Here is a 22,821-nt window from a genome sequence, read left to right on the forward strand (position 1 = left end):
CTTTTAACCGTTAAATGCCTTAAAATATACTGTACCCAAAACAAGGCAGAATTGCTTAAAACACTTTCTGTAAAACAGATAAAACTCTCCAGTTACATGCACCAAGAAAGTAGAGACTTCAAAAGAGTGCAAATTTCAGTTCCAGTTTCAGACCACAATATTATCTCCTACCCAGCCAGACTAATGAATCTCACCAGACACATAGTGCATCTGAGGGCTTTAATGCCAAAAGAATCAAGCTTCCACCAGGAAACTATATTTTCAATAAAAATCTGTACTCTCTAAAAATGATCCATCTAACACAAAAGTCTCAAACTGCCGGCCTGCGGGCCGGACACGTCACGCAGAAGCTGCACTCACCCCATTGCCGGCAATGGCAATACAGTCCTGATACGTTGTGTGATGACACGTGACGTCGCGAGTTTGACATGTCTGATCTAGCCAAATAGAATCTAAAAGACTAGGATTTTGTCTAAGGTAAGTTAATACTATTAATGTTACCATGCACTCTGTGGCTTTAAATTACAAGAAGGCATTTTATTAATTACCACTGGCATAGCCATTTAGTTTAATGAGTGGAAATGTCAGCTTTCTATGTGGAATGAAATTGGCCCAATAAAACAAAATTTGGTTGCTTGTAAAAGAATGAATTCTTTTTAAGAAGTTGTCAAGCAAGGTGGAAAAATTTATATTTGGAGTTTAATATGGATATTGACCTGAAACAAATTAAAGTTGAAACTTTGTCAGTGAACAGATTACTTTTAATTTACCTTTAAGTTAAACCCAATTTAATAAAGAGATCTGATTAAACCTCATACCATAGGTCTACCTTTACATCTGACCAATACATAATTAATATGTATTATTAATAATAATAATACCTCCAAATCACAAGTCATTGGCTTTATTCTTATTCTTCCCCTCTGCAGTTTGAATAGAAAGTATAAAAGACTAAAAAGAGATTTTCGTAGACATCCCAGTCTTTGAACTCCCCAAGGAACTGAAACAGCAAAGTTTCACTGTTGGGCAAGCTTCCACGCCAGCCGCCTTTCTTTCCTCTTGCTTCGCCTCTTTTTAACCTCACACCCCACCTTCTGTAAGGGAAGGCAAAAGGCTCACTTCCCCCCTCGTGAAAGATGCCCTCCATGTTTATTTATCCCCCACCGCCACCATCGGCTTCCTCACCACAAGTCTGACCAGTGGTATTCAAATATGTGAACAACCAGTTCTCTGTGTGGATGCCGCTTCCGGAAGTCCATTCTTGGCCAGGGCAACAAAAATTAGCTACCGGTTCTGCCGAAGTGGTACGAACCAGCCGAATCCCACCACTGGGTCTGACCCAGGCAATCAAGCCAAGCTCTGGCTGTGGTGCTCCGGCACCTCATGGCTCCTCCTAGAGGAGGCAGACAATGCCAGAGGGGACCCCACTCACACCATATTGCCAGCAGGGCATTTTCAAAAACAAACAAGGATAGGAAGGGAAACAATAGGAAAACAACGCAACTCTGGAAAATCTGTTGAAAAAATGTGCCGGAACTCTGTTCTGGTGCATTCTATGACAAAAAAGCCCTAAGAATAAGTGATCTTCTTGTACTTTCACCCATAATGTTCAAGGGAACATTTTTGTTTTTGTTATCTATGGTTTTGTTTTGTTATCTATGCTAGATATTCAAGATAACATGTTTTGTTTTTCTGATATATGATAGTTTGCTTATGATGCATAGACAGGACATGTTGTTCCAGAATGTTTTGGACCATATTGCTTCAAGTACTCTGCTCCTAATGACTCTTGAGTTTGGGCAATTATGAAATCATCATTTTGCTTTGATCCTGAGTGAGAAGCAAATTTCAATCTAACAGGATCTGTCCCGTCTACTTTTCTGTAACTGGTAATTTTGGTTAGTTTGGTTGATTAGGAAGTTGGCATTTTGTGTAGTTTTCTAAACAAAATTTTACTTGGAATAGAGTTAGGGATAATTGGATAATTTCTATCTTAAGACCTACTTCAGGTTTTTTCCCCCCAGGTTGGCAATATTTCATGAGTTGGCTGAGATAATGGTATTCCTATCGAAATTCTAGTTCTTTTAGTACTAATATTAGGTGAGCTTAAGTGACTGTGGGATACAATTCCTTTGTTTCCAACATTTTAAAGAGTGAGGTGATAAATGAAGTTCAATTTTGTTCCCATTTATTTTCACTGTATTCCAGAACACCAATCTATTTCAGCCTATTTTGCTTTTATGCTTGCTTCCATATCATTTCTTTCTGCTTCATTTGAAGTTTAGAGCCATAGACAAGCAGTTTAACAGGAGGATAAATGGGTTCTGGATTATCAGTTCTCCCCAGAAAAATTTAGCTTCCCAAAAAATCATTTGTAATAAAAAATTGCAGGTCATACCTGGAAAAGCTTAAATCCATCCCTTTAATGTTGTAAAACTGAGAATCTATTCCCATTTTGGTAATATTTGTGACATTTGATCATTTTTAAACTCATCCTGATGAGGAAAGGAAGATTGGGATGCACCCCACAGCTTCATGTTTTCTAAAATCCAGAAAGGTGCGTGGAGGTCCATTTTTAATATTGAAAGGTATGGAAATAACTGGAATATACGGTAAATGAGGAGTCCTGTATCTCTGCTATGCATTTTTCTCAGCAGATTCCCTCCCACGCATTTCATGCAGTAAAGATTATTTATGGCATTACTGCTGAACAAAGCATTCTTGTCCCAATAGCTTCCTTTATGGCCCTTTGACTACTATCACGTTCTGTTCTTGCCTTTTGAGGTAATCATCTCATTCTCAGACATGATCGTTCTCCAAGATCCTTAACCCTGCTATTATTGCATCTCCATAGGCCTCATCCCTCAATTTCCATGGCCTCAAATGACCAATTTCCCTTGATCTTTAAAATCAAGGCTAAGCACACCTTTCTGAACAATACCCCCCAGAGCAAGATACTGAATGGCTTGTACAACATTAACTCCTTCTATTGGAGTTTATTGCTGATTTTAATTACATTTTTTTTAGCTTGAGAGCTGCTTTCCTCTCAGAAGGTGTGGGGAGAGGAGAGGGGAAGAAAAGAAGAAGCATCTTTCCTAAACACTTCAAATTTTTGAATGCTGCCATTCTGTTTGCAATGAATACTTCACCTACAACAGATTGCAAAACAATACCAAGTAAATAAAATGGAGCAATGAAGTATCTTGTCTGTTTAATTAAGTGATGAAGCCTCCCCAATGAGATTGAGATACATTAACAGCTGTCCTCCCACTCAAATTACTGAATGTTTCTTTCACTCTGAAACATGAGCACCCTGAGATACTACCGTATGATCTTTTCAGTGGACTAGCTACTGGCTGTACCGTACATTAGATCAATCACTCAATCTGCAGCACAAAAGCTCTTCCCATGAAAAAAGCGGTTCCCCAAATAGGCATGTTTTGACAAAGAACCCCAAACTCACTTTTCTCCAGTGCTTTCCTACAATTCTCACGTTTCTCTGCTTGCTATTTCTGCTTTTTGCTTGGGATCCAAGCTCTTCTAAATGCCACTTTATAAATTAAAATCCGAGAATGTTCCTACAACTGATTAACATGGCCTGTTTATATTGGGTTACCAAAAGCACCTAGTGGTAATCATTAACTGAAAGAGATAAACTATATCTAATTTACCCACTGTAAAACAAAGTATGACTGTGGGGACAATGGCCTTTCCTTCTTAAAGGTACCATTTGAACTTAGCTACTCCTAGATCCCCACTTTTTTACAGCTGTTTTCCTAGGTCATCATATTTATGAGAAAGCAAACTGGGACATAAGAAACTGTGTCTGTAGACATTCTAGATCAGGGCTTTTCAACCCTTTCACCGATAGTACCACTTTTAGAATATGGCAATATTTCAGTTTCAAACGGAGATGAGCACCGGCCCCTAGAGTTGGAAACGACTAGCACGCATGTGCGGGGGAACCTTTACCTAATATTTGAGTACCACCGGTCGCCTAGCAAGGTGTCAAAAACTTGATGACCCAGAAAAAAGTACAGGTAGTCCTTGACTTACAACAGTTCGCTTAGTGACTGTTCAAAGTTACAACAGCACTGAAAAAAGTGACTTATGACCATTTTTCACACTTATGACCGTTGCAGAATCCTCATGGTCAAGTGATTTACATTCGGATGCTTAGCAACAGATTCGTATTTATGATGGTTGCAGTGTACCAGGGTCATGTGGTCCCCTTTTGCAACCTTCTGACAAGCAAAGTCATTGGGGAAACCAGATTCACTTACAACCCATATTACTAATTTAACAACTGCAGTGATTCACTTAACAACTGTGGCAAGAAGTCATAAAATGGGGCAAAACTTATTTAACAAATCTCACTCCCCCTGCTTTTATATCCTCTCTTCTCTCCCCCTCAGCAGGACCCAAGCAACGCCACACGCAGCTCCAGCTGAATTTCTGCTTGAAGACTGCGTGAGGCTGCCTGCCACCCCCAATCAGCTGGAGTTGCGTGCACTGATCCTGGGCTCTGTGCAGGACCCAGGCAGGCAGTGCCTCGCACAGCTCTAGCTGAATCTCTGCTTGAAGACTGCATGAGGCTGCCTGCCACCCCCAAGGCCGCTGCCAATCTGCTGGAGCTCTGCACACCAATCCTGGGCTCTCAGCAGGACCCAGGCAACATCTTGCACAGTTCCAGCTGACTTTCCCATAAGCCTGTGCAATGCTGCTGCCATTTCACCTCATCTGCTTTTACACTTTTTTTTACAGTGCTTTTAAATCCGTCATAGGCATACCATCTGCCATGTGCCAATGTACCACCAGCAGTACGCGTACCACTGGTTGAAAAGCCCTGATTTAGAAAAGTCACAAATGGTGATCATCCGGGCCACTGCAATCGTTGTAAATACATGTTAGTTGACAAGCACCTGAATTTACATAACTTGTCCATGAAGATGCTGTGACAATCTGGTCATAAGTGTGAAAACTGGTCATAGGTCACTTTTTTCAGCATCACTGTAACTTTGAATGTTTATTAAATGAAAGATTGTAAGTTGAGGTCTACCTGCGATAGCTCTTTAAGCTACTCTCTGGACTACACCTTAAAAATAAAAGCATGTGGGACTTCCGGTGGCTCCGCGGCGTCGGAGACAGCCTTCTCGGGCTGCCCGCGGCTCAGCTGAGTGATTTTCGCCCGAAACAGCGCCGATCAGCTGTTCGGGCGAATTTGAAGCCCCCTCCTCGGGAGAAGAGGAGGGGGTGAGCCCCCAGGTAGGGGTCGAGTTCTCCGGGGCCGCCTGAGCTTTGAGCTTGGGCGGCTGAAGGATTGAACTCCCCCGTAGCCTGGGCTGCTCCCAGCTGGCCAGCGTCTCTGCTCCGGATTTTATGGAGCAGAGCCAGGCGTCTGCGACCATCCCTGCCTGAAGGAAGGACTATGAAAGGAAAAGAGCAGGCAGAGCGGTACAAGAGGGAAAGATGAAGAGGATTATTTTATTTTACTCTCAAGCTTGATGGACTTTTTCTAAACTTAAAGTGAAAGTGCGTCACAACTGTAAGTAAAAGATGGCGGCTAAACCTCCTCCTAGAACTTTTCGGAGTGCTGGAAATTCTCCGGTGCAACAACATTCATTATTGCAGGCGCTGCATTCTTCTGATGTATTGACTTTGAAGGATCTTGAAAAACATACTCAGTTAATTTTGGAATCAATGGGTGTTAAATTTTTACAGATAGAGGAGAAACTGCAGAAATTGGAGGAGAGAATGGAAGAGAGGAAGCAGAAATCTATGGAACTTTCACAATGTACTTACAGTCAAGCAGTGGAACTAATGGACTAAATTTATTACAGAGGAAATGGAAGAAAGTTTTATGGGCTAATGTGGGTTAATTTGTGTAAGAATTATCTATTATAGACTATTTTGGTTAGAGATTGATTAGGATAATAGGGATAGGTGTTCGTGGTGTGTAAACGAGATTTTTTTTGAAATTAACATGAATGACACTAGTTTTCTTTTATCTTAGTTTTCTATACATATTTAATATTATTAAGGATTGGTTTATTTTATATAAGCTAGAGAGTGATGGATTTTAGATTTCGGCTTATTTGAAAGATTATTCCTAAGAACGCTATATTATGGAATGGAGAAAATGGATTGAGTTTATCTAGAACAAGTATAGGGATAAGAAGTTTTATGTAGCATTTGAATAAGTCTTCTTTCGTTTTTTTTTCTTTCTTCTTTTTCTATTTTAGTTTTTTATATATATTTTATATTGCTAAGGTTTGTTTTATCCTATATAAGCTAGAGAGTGATAGATTTTAGAATTTATAGTTGTTAGTATATGGTTGTTTATGATTGCTTTTTTATATATATATACCTTGTATTTAGCTCTGGGAAGTCGGGGGGGGGGAGGGGGGGAGGTAGGGGGGGAGGGAGAGGGGGAGGGGGGGAGGTAGGGGGGGAGGAGGCTGGGGGAAGGGGGGATTTTTAAAGGAAAACTGTACTTTAAAACTTTTCAATAAAAATAAAAAATAAAATAAAAGCATGTGAAATTACTATGAAATTATTATGATAGTTTTGATATGCTTAGGACTACACAATTGGAACTGGCAACTTGGTCATTAAGAGAAACAGTGACTGTGCTGATGATGTTCTTTCAGCTTTCCTTTGCTTTTCAAACATGTGAGGGTAATAAACATTGCCATCTTAACTGTGACAGTCACTAAATGAGGCACTCGCAAGGTCAGTCAGTCAGTCCTCCTGGGTAAACCAGATAGGAAACATGAGCAAACAAAGTACTTATACTTTATTGTAAGGCTATATGAACAGAATCTTGCAATTCTAAAAGTACAAATCTCCTACTGGCTTTTTTTTAACAGCCTGATCAATTTAGGGTGGGTTCCTCCTGAGCTTCTTTCTCTGACTGTTAAGCAGCTTTTATCCGAAACAGCTCTTGGCAGCATTTCTTCTCCTCCTCTCTCAAGGTCATTCCCACATACCATTACAACCTTTTAATACAAGAAAAAAAATGTTGAACTATACCATAATTATTGTGCAAGAGCCAATTTGGCGTAGTGGTGAAGGCGTTGGCCTAGGAGACTGTTTGTTTTAGACCTGCCTTAGACATGAAAGCCAGTTGGGTGACTTATTGGTATGAAATCCACCTGCCCGAGAAACTCCTTTCATTTAATAAAGAAAAATGGGTAATTAGCTGCACCCGTGGTTATCCTCTAACAAAACAAAACTTAGGGCTTCCGGTGGCTCCGTGGCGCCGGAGACAGCCTTCCCGGGCTGCCCGCAGCTCAGCTGTGTGATTTTTCGCCCGAAACAGCGCCGATCAGCTGTTCGGGCGAATTTGAAGCCCCCTCCTCGGGAGAAGAGGAGGGGGTGAGCCCCCAGGTGGGGGTTGAGTTCTCCGGGGCCGCCTGAGCTTGGAGCTTGGGCGGCTGAAGGATTGAACTCCCCCGTAGCCTGGGCTGCTCCCAGCTGGCTAGCGTCTCTGCTCCGGACTTCATGGAGCAGAGCCAGGCGTCTGCGACCATCCCTGCTTGAAGGAGAGACTATGAAAGGAAAAGAGCAGGCAGAGCAGTACAAGAGGGAAAGATGAAGAGATGAAGAAGATTATTTTATTTTACTCTCAAGCTTGATGGACTTTGCTTAAAACTTAAAGTGAAAGTGCGTCACAATTGTAAGTAAAAGATGGCGGCTAAACCTCCCCCTAGAACTTTTCGGAGTGCTGGAAATTCTCCGGTGCAACAACAATCATTACTGCAGGCGTTGCATTCTCCTGATGTATTGACTTCGAAGGATCTTGAAAGACATACCCAGTTAATTCTGGAGTCAATGGGTGCTAAATTTGCACAGATGGAGGAGAAATTGGAGAAATTGGAGCAGAGAATGGAAGAAAGGATGGAACAGAAACTTAGAGAGATGAAGGCAGACATTTTGTCCTCAGTGCATAAAGTTGCTAAATGTGTGGAGGTGCTGGATGACCAAGTGCAAGACTTGACTCAAAAGAATGCTATATTAGAAGCAAAAGTTTTGGAAATTGAAGATTTAAAAGACAAAATGGATAGTGAACAGAGTCTGGCCCAATTTTACCAGATGCAGTTTGCTGTGAGAATTAGAGGCCTAAAAGAGAATATTAAGGAAGATTTAAAGCAGCTGGTTTCTGAGGCTTTTGAGGGGGTATTGAATCATCCAGCATCTGAAATAAAACAAGGTATGGACAAAGTGTTTCGTGTGAATTCGTGGATTGCTAAACAGAGAAAGTTGCCTAGAGATGTGGTGGTTTATTTTGTAAAAAGGGAAGTTAGAGATGAAGTTATACAAGCTGCCTATGATACCAAAGTTGTGATTGCTGGTCAAGAAGTTTTGGTTCTAAAAGAAATTCCTCCAAAGATTTTAAAGAGAAGGAAGGATTTTATTTTTCTTGTGCAAGAGCTCAAGCAAAGGGATATAAGGTTCAGATGGGAGATCCCAGCTGGGCTGAGCTTCATGTATGATGGCAAAAGGTACTGTTTGGGTAATGTGAAGCAAGCGCATGACTTTTACAACAATGTTTTAAATGTAACCCCATCAACACTTCTGGAAGCTGCAGAGGGATCTGGAGAAGGAGAACATCAAGAGGATGAAGATGGACTGATAGACGAGAAGGGTACAGGAGGAGTTCAAGCTGCAACTCTTTTGGATGATATTAGAGAACAGAGGGTGACGCGTGCTGCCTTAAAACGCTCAAAAAAGACAAAAAAATAAGACCAGCAGAAATCTATGGAACTTCCACAATATACTTATAGACAAGTGGTAGTTGTGTTTTTAAAAGTTTTGGGATGATATGTATGGTAACAGAATCTTTAATTTGGAATTAATGGACAATTTATTACAGAGGAAGAGGAAGAAAGTTTTGTGGGTTAATGCGGGTTAATTTGTGTAAGAACTATCTATTATAGTCTATTTTGGCTAGAGAGGTTAATAGGGATAGGTGTTTGTGATGTGTAAATGAGAATATGTTTAGGTAATAGGGAAATGTGGAAGAACATAGATGGGAATGATGCTAGTTTTCTTTTATTTTAGTTTTTTATATATATTTAGTATTGTTAAGGATTGGTTTACTTTATATAAGCTAGAGAGTGATGGATTTTAGAGTTTATAATTGTTAGTATATGATTGTTTATGATTGCTTTTTAGATATATACCTTGTATTTTGCTCTGGGAAGTCGGGGGGGGGGGAGGGGGGGAGGAGGGGAAGTAGAGGGGGGGAGGCAGGGGAGGGAGGAGGGAGAGGGGGGGAGATAGGGGGGAGGTAGGGAGGGGAGGAGGGAGGGGGAAGGGGGGTTTCTTAAAGGAAAATTGTATTTTTTAAAACTTTTCAATAAAAAAAAAAAAAAAAAACAAAACAAAACTTAGCATGGAAGTTGCCAAACTGAAAAGCTACTTTTAAGAAGCAGATACTTCTTTTTACTAATGAAAGGGATGTAATTCTTGCTTTTACAACATATTAAGAAATTCCTCAGGCGTACCTTGAGATAGGAGGTCAAAAGAAGAAGTTAAATCAGTTATCATTTGAGCCCAATAGTTTGTATGAATTGGCCCCAAGTTTCTAGACCTCATTTTTAAAGTCTGAAAAGTACAAATAAATTTGCTCCCATGCACAGATGGTAAATTTTAATCTTCAGGGAAAGATTAAAAGCCTAACAGCCCACGGATAAAAGCTATTTTTCAGCCTGTTGGTACGGCTGGCTATATTCCTATATCTCCTACCGGATGGTAGGACAGTAAAGAGATACCGTCCAGGGTGTGAGTCATCCCTGAGAATCTTCCTCACTCTTCCAAGGCAACGAGCCCTGGCGATGTCATCCAGTGGTGTCAGGGAACAGCCCACAATGTCTTGTGCTGTGCTCACTACCCTCTGTAATACTTTCCTGTCTGCGGCTGTCAGACCATCATACCAAACCACAATACCATACGAGAGGACGCTCTCTATAGTAGACTGGTAAAAGAGGGTCATTAGCTGTTGTTCTACTCTGTTCTTCCGCAAGACCCTAAGAAAGTGAAGCCTCTGTTGGGCCTTTTTAGCCACCTGGGTTGTGTTAACTTTCCAGGTCAGATCTTCACAGAGGTAGACTCCCAGAAATTTAAAGGAGGAAACTCTCTCCACACAGTCCTCCCCGATGTAAAGTGGGGCAGGTTCCTCCTTTTTTCTCTGGAAGTCTAACACCATCTCTTTCATCTTGCCGATGTTTAGGTGCAAGTTGTTGTTACTACACCATATGGAAGTGAGTTAAGCATGTTAAGTGAGTTTTATCTCATTTTACTTTTCTTGCCACAAGGTGAATCACTGCAGTTGTTAAGTTAGTAACACAGTTGTCAAGTGAATCTGGCTTCCCCATTGATTTTGCTTGTCAGAAGGTTGCAAAAGGTGATCTCATGATGCCAGGACAGCACAACTGTCATAAATACATGCCAGTTTCCAAGTTTCTAAATTTTGATCACATGACTATGGAGATGCTGCTGCAATGGATCGTGTGAAAAATATGCCACTTTTTCCACTGCTGTTGTAACTTTGAACAGTCACTAAATGAATAGTTGGATGGTCAGGGACCACCTGTAAAAGAAATAATCCTGAAAGTAATTATTGTAGCATTCTGATTTAAGAACTTGCAGGGAAAATTCTGCATATCTCATAGGCAAAGCCAGAAGGAACATCACATTTTATACATTATGATTTATATGTTAAAGACCTCAATATACATAGATTCAAATAAGCAACCATAATTAGTTGTTTTTTAAAATGAATACAAACAGGTTCATACCTGTTTATGAACCTTTATATACAGCAGTGGTTATAATGCAATATATATTTTGCTTTAAAACTGCTTCCTTGATGGAGAATAGCTGACGAGGATGTGCAGGATAAAAAAAATGAAGAATGTGATATGGATAACATTTTCTCACAATACTCAAATGTCTAGTCCTTATAAAAAGATTTAGTTGTAAATGTATTTCTATATCAGTAAGATTTCCCTTAATTAAGTATACATTCTTCATATTTCGTTACATCTACCAGAGAGCAGAAAATGTTGAAAACATTAACATTTGCATATAAATGCAGCCAAAAGCCTTTATATTTTACCCAAAGAACCCCAATCTGCCATGTTGTACGTTGAAACTGGCACAAGTGACATCCATCATTCTCTATAAAGGTAGTCTTCTACTTACAACAGTTAATTTAGTGATTGTTTAAAGTTACAATGGGACTGAAAAAAGTGAGTTATATTTATCACACCTATAATCATTGTGGCATCCCCGTGTCATGTGATCAAAATTTGGATGCTTGGCAACTGGCATGCCTTTAGTGTCCTGGGTTCATGCCATTACTTTTTGTAAACAAGCATAGTCAATAGGGAAGCCAGTTTCATTTAACAACTGTTACTAAACAGCTGTAGTGATTCACTTAACAACTGTAGCAAGAAAGATAGTAAAATGGAGCAAAACTCACTTAACAAATGTTTCATTTAGCAACAGAAATTTGTGTCTCAATTTTGGTTGTTAAGTTGTGGACTACTTGTTCTACACAGAGTAAACACATTTTGTTTTGCCATACTGTGTAGAGCAAGAAACAGAAATCTAACATACTTTGTTTAAAAAGGTAAAGGTTCCCCCGCACATGCGTGCTAGTTGTTTCCGACTCTAGGGGCTGGTGCTCATCTCCGTTTCAAAGCCGAAGAGCCAGCGCTTGTCCGAGGACGTCTCCATGGTCATGTGGCCGGCATGACTAGACGTCAAAGGTGCACGGAACGCTGTTACCTTTCCACCGTAGTGGTCCCTATTTTTCTACTTGCATTTTTATGTGCTTTCGAACTGCTAGGTTGGCAGAAGCTGGGACGAGTAACAGGCGCTCACTGTTATGCAGCACTTGGGATTCGACCCGCCAAACTGCCGACCTTCTGATCGACAAGCTCAGCGTCCTAACCCACTGAGCCACCGCGTCCCTTATCCTTTGTTTAATGCATGCTTAAAATATACGTTTTGTCCTTTGTCTAGTAAAGATCAGAATTCTATTATGAAAGTCAGGGAGACACTGACAGTTTTTTTTTTTTTAAATCCCATAGACAACCCAAGCTACCCAGATTTTACCAAGTCCTCCACAATCAACATAACCCATGAAGCGACTTGAGGGACCATATATTTTTCCTCAAAGTAAGTTCTTTTTTATTATTATTTTCTTCTCATGGTTAAGGAAGAAAGATAAGTTCTGGAAATTACAAATCATCCAGGATCTGTAGATTTTGCAATAACTCTTTTAGGGCTTTGTCTCATTTTCAAACAAATATCCCAGCTGTTCTCCCCACATTTGTTCTTCTAATACCAAATATGAGAAGAGAAATTATTCGGATACAATAACATATTTTGCAGGAAGGGCAGGGAAGGACCTATTGCTGATTGCAAGAGAAGCCAATATAGCAACGTCTCTTTGTACGCTGGATTCTGTGCCTGAACTTGTGCATTTCAAGAAGTCTTTCAATGTGCTACAAAAGAGACTTCTGCTCTCTTATTGCTTGGCTGCTTTAGGTTGTGCCTGAGAGTTCTGCAGCAAGGCCAGTGTGTCTCGCTTCTCAATACGCCGCAAATGTTTCTTCTTTGCACGCTTCAGTTTTAAGGGATTTCGAATCTGAAAAAAAGAAGAAATATTGGTCTTATCTCATGTATACCTAGGACTTAAAAACTTTTTGAATAGCAATCAACCAAGCTAGAGGTTTCCAGAATAGTATTACTACTAGTTTACAAAACTCCAACAGAACAAAACACAGCTTTTCCATAGAAAAGAATGAATATTAAACCTTGTCAAAGGTGCCTAAATCAAAGGAAGGCAACAAATTAAACTCTACACATGCAACAGGAGGGCAAAGAAAATGTAGAAGTAGGATTGGCACATCTGCATCACCACAAATAAGCTCCTTCATCCACAAACTGTCATCTGTTTGTCAAGGGTAGATGGAACCAACCCATCATCTCCACATTTTTCCTTTCTGAAACGTTCCGTACCCCAAATAGCTACTATAAGACACTGTAAATAAAAAACATGTTTTTCCCCTTTCTTCTAACTTTTTATGCAGAAAGCAGAGAAAAATCATTTAAATATATCAGACCCTTAATAAAAACAATAGTGATTTACAATCATGTTAATATGGTACCAGATTGCCTATGAGGATCCACTTGTACTGCTGTATGACTTCCCATGTTTGTATGCCTCTGACTTTTGCTATGTTGCTAAATTGATGGTAATGATCTCCTAATAGTAAAGAAATCTAAATAATCTTGTTAGTAAAGAATTAACAATGAAACATAGCTGTCTGCTTGGACTCTGGAACTAGCTTTCACACTTGGATCAGAGCCCAGATAATTGAAAGAAATGGTCAGCTGAACTCCAGTGACACACTTTCATTACCAATTCAATTCAAGAGGCAGATGTTCTTTAAGGTAAAGGTAAAGGTTCCCCCGCACATGCGTGCTAGTCGTTTCCAACTCTAGGGGCCGGTGCTCATCTCGGTTTCAAAGCCGAAGAGCCAGCGCTTGTCCGAGGACGTCTCCGTGTTCATGTGGCTGGCATGACTAGACGCCAAAGGCGCACAGAACGCTGTTACCTTCCCACCGTAGTGGTCCCTATTTTTCTACTTGCATTTTTACGTGCTTTTGAACTGCTAGATGGGCAGAAGCTGGGACGAGTAACAGGCGCTCACTCTGTTATGCAGCACTTGGGATTCGACCCGCCAAACTGCCGACCATCTGATCAACAAGCTCAGTGCCCTAACCCACTGAGCCACTGCGTCCCTTAGATGTTCTACAATGGATCTTATCAAATGCCTTTGAAGCTCCCCTATTCATTGCTTAGTCCAAATCCTAGCATGCATCTCTCACATTGGCTCATTCTCAAAAGGAATCTCTGTGGCAAAAATGTAGGAACTTGGTTCAAGCACATTTACATGTAAAGTTAGCAAGTCATCTTTCCATTTAAACTCAGCCTAGGAGACAAACTTAACCTCCAGAATCCTATCCACCTTCCTAATGCTTCAGGCTGGGAGGGAGAGAGCCAAAGTCCTTCAATCATGGCTGCAAAAAACCAGCAGCACATCAATATATTGACCCGAAATCTATTTACATCTATGAAAATCTATTAACATACAACTATTGTACAATTTTACTTGTTTTGGATTGCCAGCGCTTCATATTGAGGCCCCTATCCTCTCCTTCCACAAGAAAAAATAAACGCAGTTCCCATTTCCCATTTGAGGCAACAGAGAGTGGTATAAAATTTGTGTAGTTATTGGATCAATAATTCAGCCTCCAGGTCTCAAAATGCTCCTCCTTAATGGCAACGAAGAAGCATAACTTATTATATATTGCTGATGACCTAAACCATTATAATGTACTTCTGCCAAGTTAAATAAAACATTAACTAATGATGAAATACACTCCACTCTTCTTCAACCAAGGAAGGAAGATTTCTTTCTAGATGAAAATAACTTGATCCCAAACTCACCACTTGCACAACCTCTGCTTTCCTCTCATTTTCTAGTCTTCTTTTTAAGTTATCCCTCCTTCGCTGTTTTTTCTCCTGAAAGGGGGAAAAAAATCATGCATGCTATCTTATATGTCCCAGCCAAAAAAAAAATAAGCCCAAACTATTCCGGAAAATACAGAATATACTGATAGAAAAAACAGCATATGCAAACAGCTTTATGAATCCAAAAGCTGAATTTATTAATGAATCTCAATATTAAGTAGCAAAGTTATATAATATCAGAAGAAAGTTTTACTGAATTGCTTATTACTTGAAAAGTTCTTGCTCATCAAACTTTTACAGACAGATAAGCTGGAATAAAAGTTACTACTTATGAGGTCCTCAGAGGTTTCTTTTAAGCAGAACAGGTGACTTTAGAATCTATATTGTGAAACCTTCACTGTAGCAAATAGAACATTTGTAGGATTTATGTAAGACAAAAGTAGCTCAAATCAGCACCATTTTTTTTAAAAAAATAAAGCACTTGTAAATTGGCCCTAATGATTCTTTTATTTGAATTGACTGAATTGGGGGGTGTTTTTTCAGACTGAAACATGTCAGCAGCATCTGAGTAGCAACAACATCAAATACAAAAATTATGCCATGACATCTAATGCAAATGTCATTTATCCCATCTTTTCCCCATGGATGGCCATGTTGTATATTATGTGATTTTATTTATGATATAAATAAAACAAGCATGAAGCTCTGGTATTACATTTTCACTCAGTCTTTCTTAATATATAAGTATTGAAGCTCTATTAACATTCAATAGCAAAGATATGCACAAATTCATATTCTGCTTTATGAAATAATAGCATCATCAAAGTTATGCATGTATGCCTAAATAAAAGGGTAGCAGTCCTATTTTAAATTTTTAATAGAAGAAATAAGTACAAAACTTGTAGATGCCTAATTCAAAATAGCTACAACAAATCAATCCCGCAGGACAAAGGCATATGCATTAGATATAACAAGAATTTTGTTCACAATTCTTGTACAGTGTCAGAACAGAGGGTGTGAGTTCAATAGACTTAGGACTAGTCCTTTCCTGCTAATTCAGTCCATAACTTAAATTAGAGTGACAAAAATATTAGTGAAGATGGTGTCTGGGCAGAGATGCTTGGGGATACATTATAGTTACTTAATAATATTATGGATATATTGCTTCCAGAAATTTGAGAGAAACATGTTTTACTTACCTCACGTTCTCTTTGTTTTTGTTCCTTCAACTCCTGGGCAAAATCTTTGGTTAGCTTCTTTTCCTGACGTATTTTCATTTTATGTTGCCAGGAAGTATGTAAAGGCTTGTCCTGGATCATGTGGGAAAACCTAGGGAGATGGGGAAATTTACATCCTCAGCTAAAAATAAGAGCTTAGCTTCAGCACTAGATGGTATTACCTTGTGAGACAGACATAACGTGCCTTAATAAAACCTTACTGAATAACTAATACTCAGATTGGTGCAATACACTGAGCCATAAACTACAACTAAACCAAACAATCTTAGTAACATTTAGTATATTGTGTGAAGCAAATCTGCGATAAAAGTCCTGCATACTCTTACTCGGCAAGGAGTTCCAAGTAAACAAAAGCTTATTTTCGCACATCAAAAACATTACCATAACAAATAAAAATATTAAAAACACCCTATGATTTTAATTTGGCTGTGCCACCAAAGGTTGGTTATTCAATACAAACCCTAAATGTACTCTCAGTTTGAACTGAGGATGAATATCAACGTTTTATTTTATTTTTGTAACATTTTAGTGTGCACGCCAAATAGATATGAAGTGCATAAAAGAAACTCTTGTCTAGGAAAACTAACCAATACACAGTATTTCTGTTTAACAAAGCGGTATGAAATACACATAAACGGCAGCCCATTTCTCTTTAGCTCAAAGCAGCTTTAAGATGTGTGGACTTCAACTCCCAGAATCCTTGCTGGGAAACTCTGGGAGTTGGAAGTCCACTAAAGTTGCCGATGTTGAGGAAACCGCTTTTACTGCTCCCCAAGATGCTACGTCCGATCTCCTGGCGACCAAGATCGCATTCTTACCGCTTTTTGCCGGGGTCTTTCCATACCCGCCCAGATTTAGGCTTTCCTTTGGGGATAGGTGGTGCCTCCTTCCGCTTCTTACCCAAAGCAGTTACTTGCAGCTTCCCAGATCCAGGTTCCACTAAGGCGACAGCCCCTTCCTCGTTCCCCAGCTGCTGAAGTTGCTCACCCTGTTCCGCCTCTGGAGACAGTCGGTCGGCCTGCAGCCGCTCCTCGGCGATAAGCGCTGCCATTTCCTTCCTTTCTATCTCTTCGCTAGAGAGTCTCAGCGAGCAAACATGTGCTCGCTCTCCAGTAGGGCCCTTTCGGATGACGTCCCATATGCGACGCAGGCGGATGCGCAGATCTACGAACGAGGTAGCGTTCTTTGGGGCAGTCCTTCGCGAATGCTGTGTTCATTGGACGTTCCGTGAGCTACAGCGTTTCCTTGGCTAGAAAAGAGGGTAAGTTTCGATTGCTCTTGTATAGAACTTCCGGTATTCGCTGCTTGTTAGTGGAATCCATATGCGCGGCAAGAGTGGTTCAAAATTCAATACAGTCGTCTTCACAATGTAATGCCTTGTAAGTATTTTGGGAATAGTAGGGCCAGAATTCAGAAAGGCGTGCTGGCTGGGGATTCTGGGCTTTGTAGTAACAATGCATCTGGAAAGCGTTTGGTTGGGGAAGCTCCATTAAAAATGCCATTATATGCTCAATCCCCTTCATGGATTACTGCCTTGTCGTGGCGAAGGGGCTTGCGTAATTCAATGAAGCTATGAGCTATGCCGTGCAGAGCCACCCAAGATGGACAGGTCATAGTAGAGAGCTCTGACAAAATGTGATCCACTGGAGAAGGAAATGGCAACCCACTCCAGTATCTTTGCCATGAAAACCCCATGGACAGTACCAAAAGGCAAAGAAGATATACTGGAAGATGAGCCCCTCAGGTCGGAAGGTGTCCAATATGCTACTGGGGAAGAGCAGAGGGCTAGTACTAGTAGCGCCAGAAAGAATGAAGCGACTGGGCCAAAGCCGAAAGGACGCTCAGCTGTGGATATGTCTGGTGGTGAAAGGAAAGTCCAATGCTGTAAAGATTTTTTCTCCATAGGAACCTGGAATGTAAGATCTATGAATCAAGGCAAGATGGACATGGCCAAACAAGAGATGACAAGACTGAACATTGACATCTTAGGAATCAGCGAACTAAAATGGACAGGAATGGGTGAATTTAATTCAGATGACCATCAGGTATACTACTGCGGGAAAGAATCCCTCAGAAGAAATGGAGTAGCCTTCATAGTGAATAAAAGAGTAGGAAAAGCAATACTGGGATACAATCCCCAAAGTGACAGAATGATCTCAGTTCGAATCCAAAGCAAACCATTCAATAGCACAGTAGTCCAAGTCTATGCCCCAACCACAGGTGCTGAAGAGGATGAAATTGACCAGTTCTATGAAGCCCTACAGCACCTTATAGAACTAACACCAAAAAATGATGTCCTTATCATCATGGGGGATTGGAATGCTAAAGTAGGAAGCCAAAAGATAACCAGAATAACAGGCAAGTTTGGCCTTGGAGTACAAAATGAAGCAGGGCACAGGCTGATAGAATTTTGTCAAGAAAATACAATGGTCATAGCAAACACTCTTTTCCAACAACCCAAGAGACAGCTCTACACATGGACATCACCAGACAGCCAACACAGAAATCAGGTTAACTATATGCTCTGCAGCCAAGATGGAGAAGCTCTATACAGTCAGTAAAAACATGACCAAGAGCTGACTGGCTCAGACCATGAGCTTCTCACTGCAAAGTTTAGGCTTAAACTGAAGAAAGTAGGGAAAAGCACTAGGCCACTCAGGTATGAATTAAATCATATCCTGATGAATATACAGTAGAGGTGACAAATAAGATTTAAGGAATTAGATCTGATATACAGAGTACCTGAAGAACTATGGACGGAGGTTCGCAACATTGTACAAGAGGTAGCAACTAAAACCATCCCAAAGAAAAAGAAATGCAAGAAAGCAAAATGGCTGTCTGAGGAAGCTTTGCAAATAGCTGAGGAAAGGAGGGAAGCAAAAAGCAAGGGAGAAAAAGATACATCCAATTGAATGCAGAATTCTAGAGAGTAGCTAAAAGAGATAAGAATGCCTTCTTAAATGAACAGTGCAAAGAAATAGAAGAAAACAATAGAATAGGGAGGACCAGAGATCTTTTCAAGAAAATTGGAGAGATGAAGGGAACATTTCATGGAAAACTGGGCATGATAAAGGACCAAAATGGCAGGGACCTAACAGAGGCAGAAGAGATTAAGAAGAGGTGGCAAAATTACACAGAAGAACTATACAAGAACAAGCTTAACATCCCTGATAACCACGATGAGGTGGTCACTGACCTTGAGCCAGACATCCTAGAATGTGAAGTGAAGTGGGCCTTAGGAAAGCTGAGCAACAACAAAGCTAGTGGAGGTGACAGTATTCCAGCTGAGCTATTCAAAATCTTAAAAGACGATGCAGTAAAAGTGCTACACTCAATTTGCCAGCAAATTTCTGCTTCATTGTCTATGCTAAAGCATTTGATTGTGTGGATCACAACAAATTGTGGCAAGTTCTAAAAGCGATGGGAGTACCAGACCATATTATTTGTCTCTTGAGAAAGCTATATGCGGGTCAAGAAGCAACAGTGAGAACTGGACAAGGAACCACTGATTGGTTCAAAATTGGGAAAGGAGTCCGGCAAGGCTGTATACTGTCGGCCTGCCTGTTTAACTTATATGCAGAGCACATCATGAGAAAGGCAGGGCTAGATGAATCAAAAGTTGGAATTAAGATTGCCAGGGTGATATATCAACAACCTAAGATATGCAGATGATACCACTCTCATGGCAGAAAGTGAAGAGGAACTAAAGAGCCTGTGGTTGCTGGTAAAGAAGGAGTGCAAAAGTTGGCTTGAAACTTAACATTAAGAAAACCAAGATCATGGCATCTGGCCCTCTCAATTCCTGGCAAATAAGTGGGGAAGAAATGGAGGTAGTGACAGATTTTATTTTCCTGGGCTCCAAGATCACCGGAGACGGGGACTGCAGCAAAGAAATTAAAAGACGCTTGCTCCTGGGGAGGAAAGCCATGGAAAATCTAGACAGCACACTAAAAAGCAGAGATATCACCCTACCAACAAAAGTGCGTATAGTCAAGGCTGTGGTCTCAGTTGCAATGTATGGCTGTGAAAGTTGGACCATAAGAAAGGCTGAGCGCCAAAGAATTGAGACCTTTGAACTATGGTGCTGGAGAAGACTCCTGCGAGTCCCTTGGATTGCAAGGCGATCAAACCGGTCAGTCCTAGAGGAGATCAACCCTGACTGCTCTTTAGAAGGCCAGATCCTGAAGTTGAAACTCAAATACTTTGACCACCTAATGAGAAGGAAGGACTCACTGGGGAAGAGCCTAATGCTGGGAAAGGTTGAGGGCAAGAGAAGAATGGGACGACAGAGAATGAGGTGGCTGGATGGAGTCACTGAAGCAGTAGACATGAGCTTAAATGAACTCCAGAAGATGGTAGAGGACAGGAAGTAGGATTATCCAGTTTTCTGTATCATACATGGGAAACATGTGAACTTGTGAAAATAAAATGAATTTGACATCATTTTGATATTCTGTTCTAATATTTCAAACATTCAGTGCTTAAGTGTAGCACAGAGAATAATGTGATTCTTTACAAAGAGTAATAAACTGATAATTGTATAAATTTGTATGGATCATGGTCCACATTATGAGATGCATGGATTTGTTATGTTGTTACATATTATGTCTAATTCCCTGGAATAAAGTTATTAAGATAACTAGAAGTATCTTTTATTTTATTTTATTTTATTTTATTACATTTGTATACCGCCCTTTCCCTGAGGACTCAGGGCGGTTTACAGGGAATTAAAAATCAAAACATACAAAAGTTAAAAACCAGTTAAAAATATTAAATTCACCCTGTACACTTAAAAACCCCAGTTAAAATTTTCTCCTCAGCCTGGGCCCGGGAGCTCAAAGAGCCAGGTCTTCAGGCCCCGGCGGAATGATCGGAGGTCGGGGGCAGTCCTCAGCTCCACCGGCAGCTGGTTCCATAATTTACTTTTGATATTTTAAACCTATCTTTGTTTATATCAATCTAAAGTTGTCTTACATATTAAAAATATAATATAAAATAATGCAATCAAAATTAAAAAAACTAAATTCCATATCATTACCATTTCCTTGAGAACCTTTAATCATGCTTCTGATGGAGGGAATCTTCAGAAATGTGTTTTTCATTGATTTAAACAGAACAGAACAGAACAACAGAGTTGGAAGGGACCTTGGAGGTCTTCTAGTCCAACCCCGTTTAGCCAGGAAACCCTATACTATTTCAGACAAATGGTTGTCTAATCTCTTCGTAAAAACTTCCAGTGTTGGAGCATTCACCACTTCTGAAGGCAAGTTGTTCCACTGATTACATAGTTCTAACCATCAGGAAATTTCTTCTTAGTTCTAAGTTGCTTCTCTCCTTGATTAGTTTCCATCTATTGCTTCTTGACCTGCCCTCAGGTGCTTTGGAGCTTGACTCCCTCTTCTTTGTGGCAGCCCCTGAGATACTGGAACACTGCTATCATGTCACCCCTAGTCCTTTTCCCCCCATTAAACTAGACATACCCAATTCCAGCAACTGTTATTTATATGTTTTAGCCTCCAGTTCCCTGATCGTCTTTGTTGCTCTTCTCTGCAAGTAATTGGTCAGATTAATTAACAGGAGAGGCAATTGCCTGAATGAGTCACTGAACAGCAAGTTATGATTTGTCAGAAATAAGATTGATTTGGCATGGTTTTTAACAAACCCATGCTGGCTTCTAGTTATTTTGTTTCTAGATGTTTGCAGATCTGTTTTTTTATGAACATTTCTAGTACCTTCCCAGGTATTGATGTTAGGCTGATTGGTCTATTTTCCATGGTCTGGATTTTTTTTCCCCTTTTTTGAAGATGGGAAACACACCAGCTCTTTTATACAATTCTCAGGAATTTCCCCGTTGTTCCAGGATTTTTGAAAGATATGGTACAAGGGTTCTTAGATAACAACTGCCAACCCCTTCTGAACTCTGGAATGTAATCTGTCAGGTCTTGGTGATTTATATTCATCAAGATCAAACAGGTGTCCCCATCATTTTCTTGCTTATTTTAATTTTTATTTCTAGTCGGTCTTTTACCGTTATATTTTTGATAGGCTGGGCTATAGTTTCTTTTTATGTGAAGACTGATGTAAGGAATGAGTTAAGCAGCTCTGCTTTCTCTCTACTGCCTGTTACGTCCCTGCCATGTTCTCTCTTTAGTGGACTGTTTACTTTTTTATTATTTATGTTGAAAGAAACTATTTTTTATTATCTTTGACTTTTGTTGCAAATCTTTGTTCATTCTGAGCCTTTGCTTTCCTGACTTCATCTTTGCAGATTTGGGTTATCTGCTGATATTCTGCCTTGGTATGTTAACTTAATGATTGAGTTAACATAAGGCGTCTTGTCTCATCCCATTAAAGCTAATTTAATGGGTACTGATTGCACTCTTGGGGTAGAGAAGCAGCAAATTTCTCCAGCATACTGAATGCTTTCATAAGTTGTTAAAACAGTATACAGAACTTTGGGGTTCCTACAGTCTCAATCATCATACCCAAGAATAGAAGATTTAAAATTGGCCTATATAATTATTATTAAAAAATCTCTTTTCCACATATTTTCATATTCTTATATCTACCTCTTTTGAGCAGTTAGGAACATATTCCACATTCAGATGGAGATATTGGTTGCCTGTCTTAATCATGATGCCTGAACTAGACTGGCCAACTAGGAAAGGCAAGAATTAAACAAATGGATGACTGCCTCATCTCTGTATATACCCTCTCGAGGTCCTCAAAAGCTGCAAGCTATGTGAACCTAACAAGCAGATGTTAACAAATTACCTGTGATCTACCCCAAACCTGGAATCCAATTTGAGGTAATCCCTGTTGACCTAGCTTGAAAATAAAAGTGAAAATTGCTTACAATTAACCTCTGAAAGTTCTAGCTCTTTCCCCCTTACATCTTGCTGGAGATGCTGTGCAGTGTGGAAAAAAAGCATCAATAGCCTGTTCATCTAGATACCATGGGGGCAAGTAAGCCCTGCATCTACTACCCTGGGTTAGGATTTCAAATGGGCTTAAAATAGGGTCCATTTT

The 22,821-nt window shown here is 40.1% G+C and overlaps 1 protein-coding gene across 1 annotated transcript; it reads right to left on the reverse strand.

The window, feature by feature from the left end:
* Nucleotides 1-11,005: 11,005 nt before the first annotated feature.
* CCDC86 (coiled-coil domain containing 86) lies at nt 11,006-17,474 on the reverse strand. Its single transcript, XM_083358098.1, has 4 exons — nt 16,611-17,474; nt 15,754-15,883; nt 14,531-14,605; nt 11,006-12,661 (listed from the first exon to the last, which is right to left on the reverse strand). The coding sequence occupies exons 1-4, from the start codon at nt 16,841-16,843 to the stop codon at nt 12,542-12,544; spliced, it is 558 nt and encodes a 185-aa protein (XP_083214224.1). The 5' UTR covers nt 16,844-17,474; the 3' UTR covers nt 11,006-12,541.
* Nucleotides 17,475-22,821: the final 5,347 nt, after the last annotated feature.

Source organism: Vipera ursinii (assembly GCF_947247035.1).
Source record: "Vipera ursinii genome assembly, chromosome: 1".
In the NCBI taxonomy this organism is placed as follows: domain Eukaryota; kingdom Metazoa; phylum Chordata; class Lepidosauria; order Squamata; family Viperidae; genus Vipera; species Vipera ursinii.

Coding starts and splice junctions, on each gene's coding strand:
- CCDC86 (XM_083358098.1), bottom strand. CDS start 16,843: ATGGCAGCGCTTATCGCCGAGGAGCGGCTGCAGGCCGACCGACTGTCT. Junction 15,884..16,610: donor AAAGACCCCGGCAAAAAGCG/GTAAGAATGCGA, acceptor CCATCTCCCTAG/GTTTTCCCACATGATCCAGG. Junction 12,662..14,530: donor AAGCAGAGGTTGTGCAAGTG/GTGAGTTTGGGA, acceptor TCTTTTTTTCAG/ATTCGAAATCCCTTAAAACT.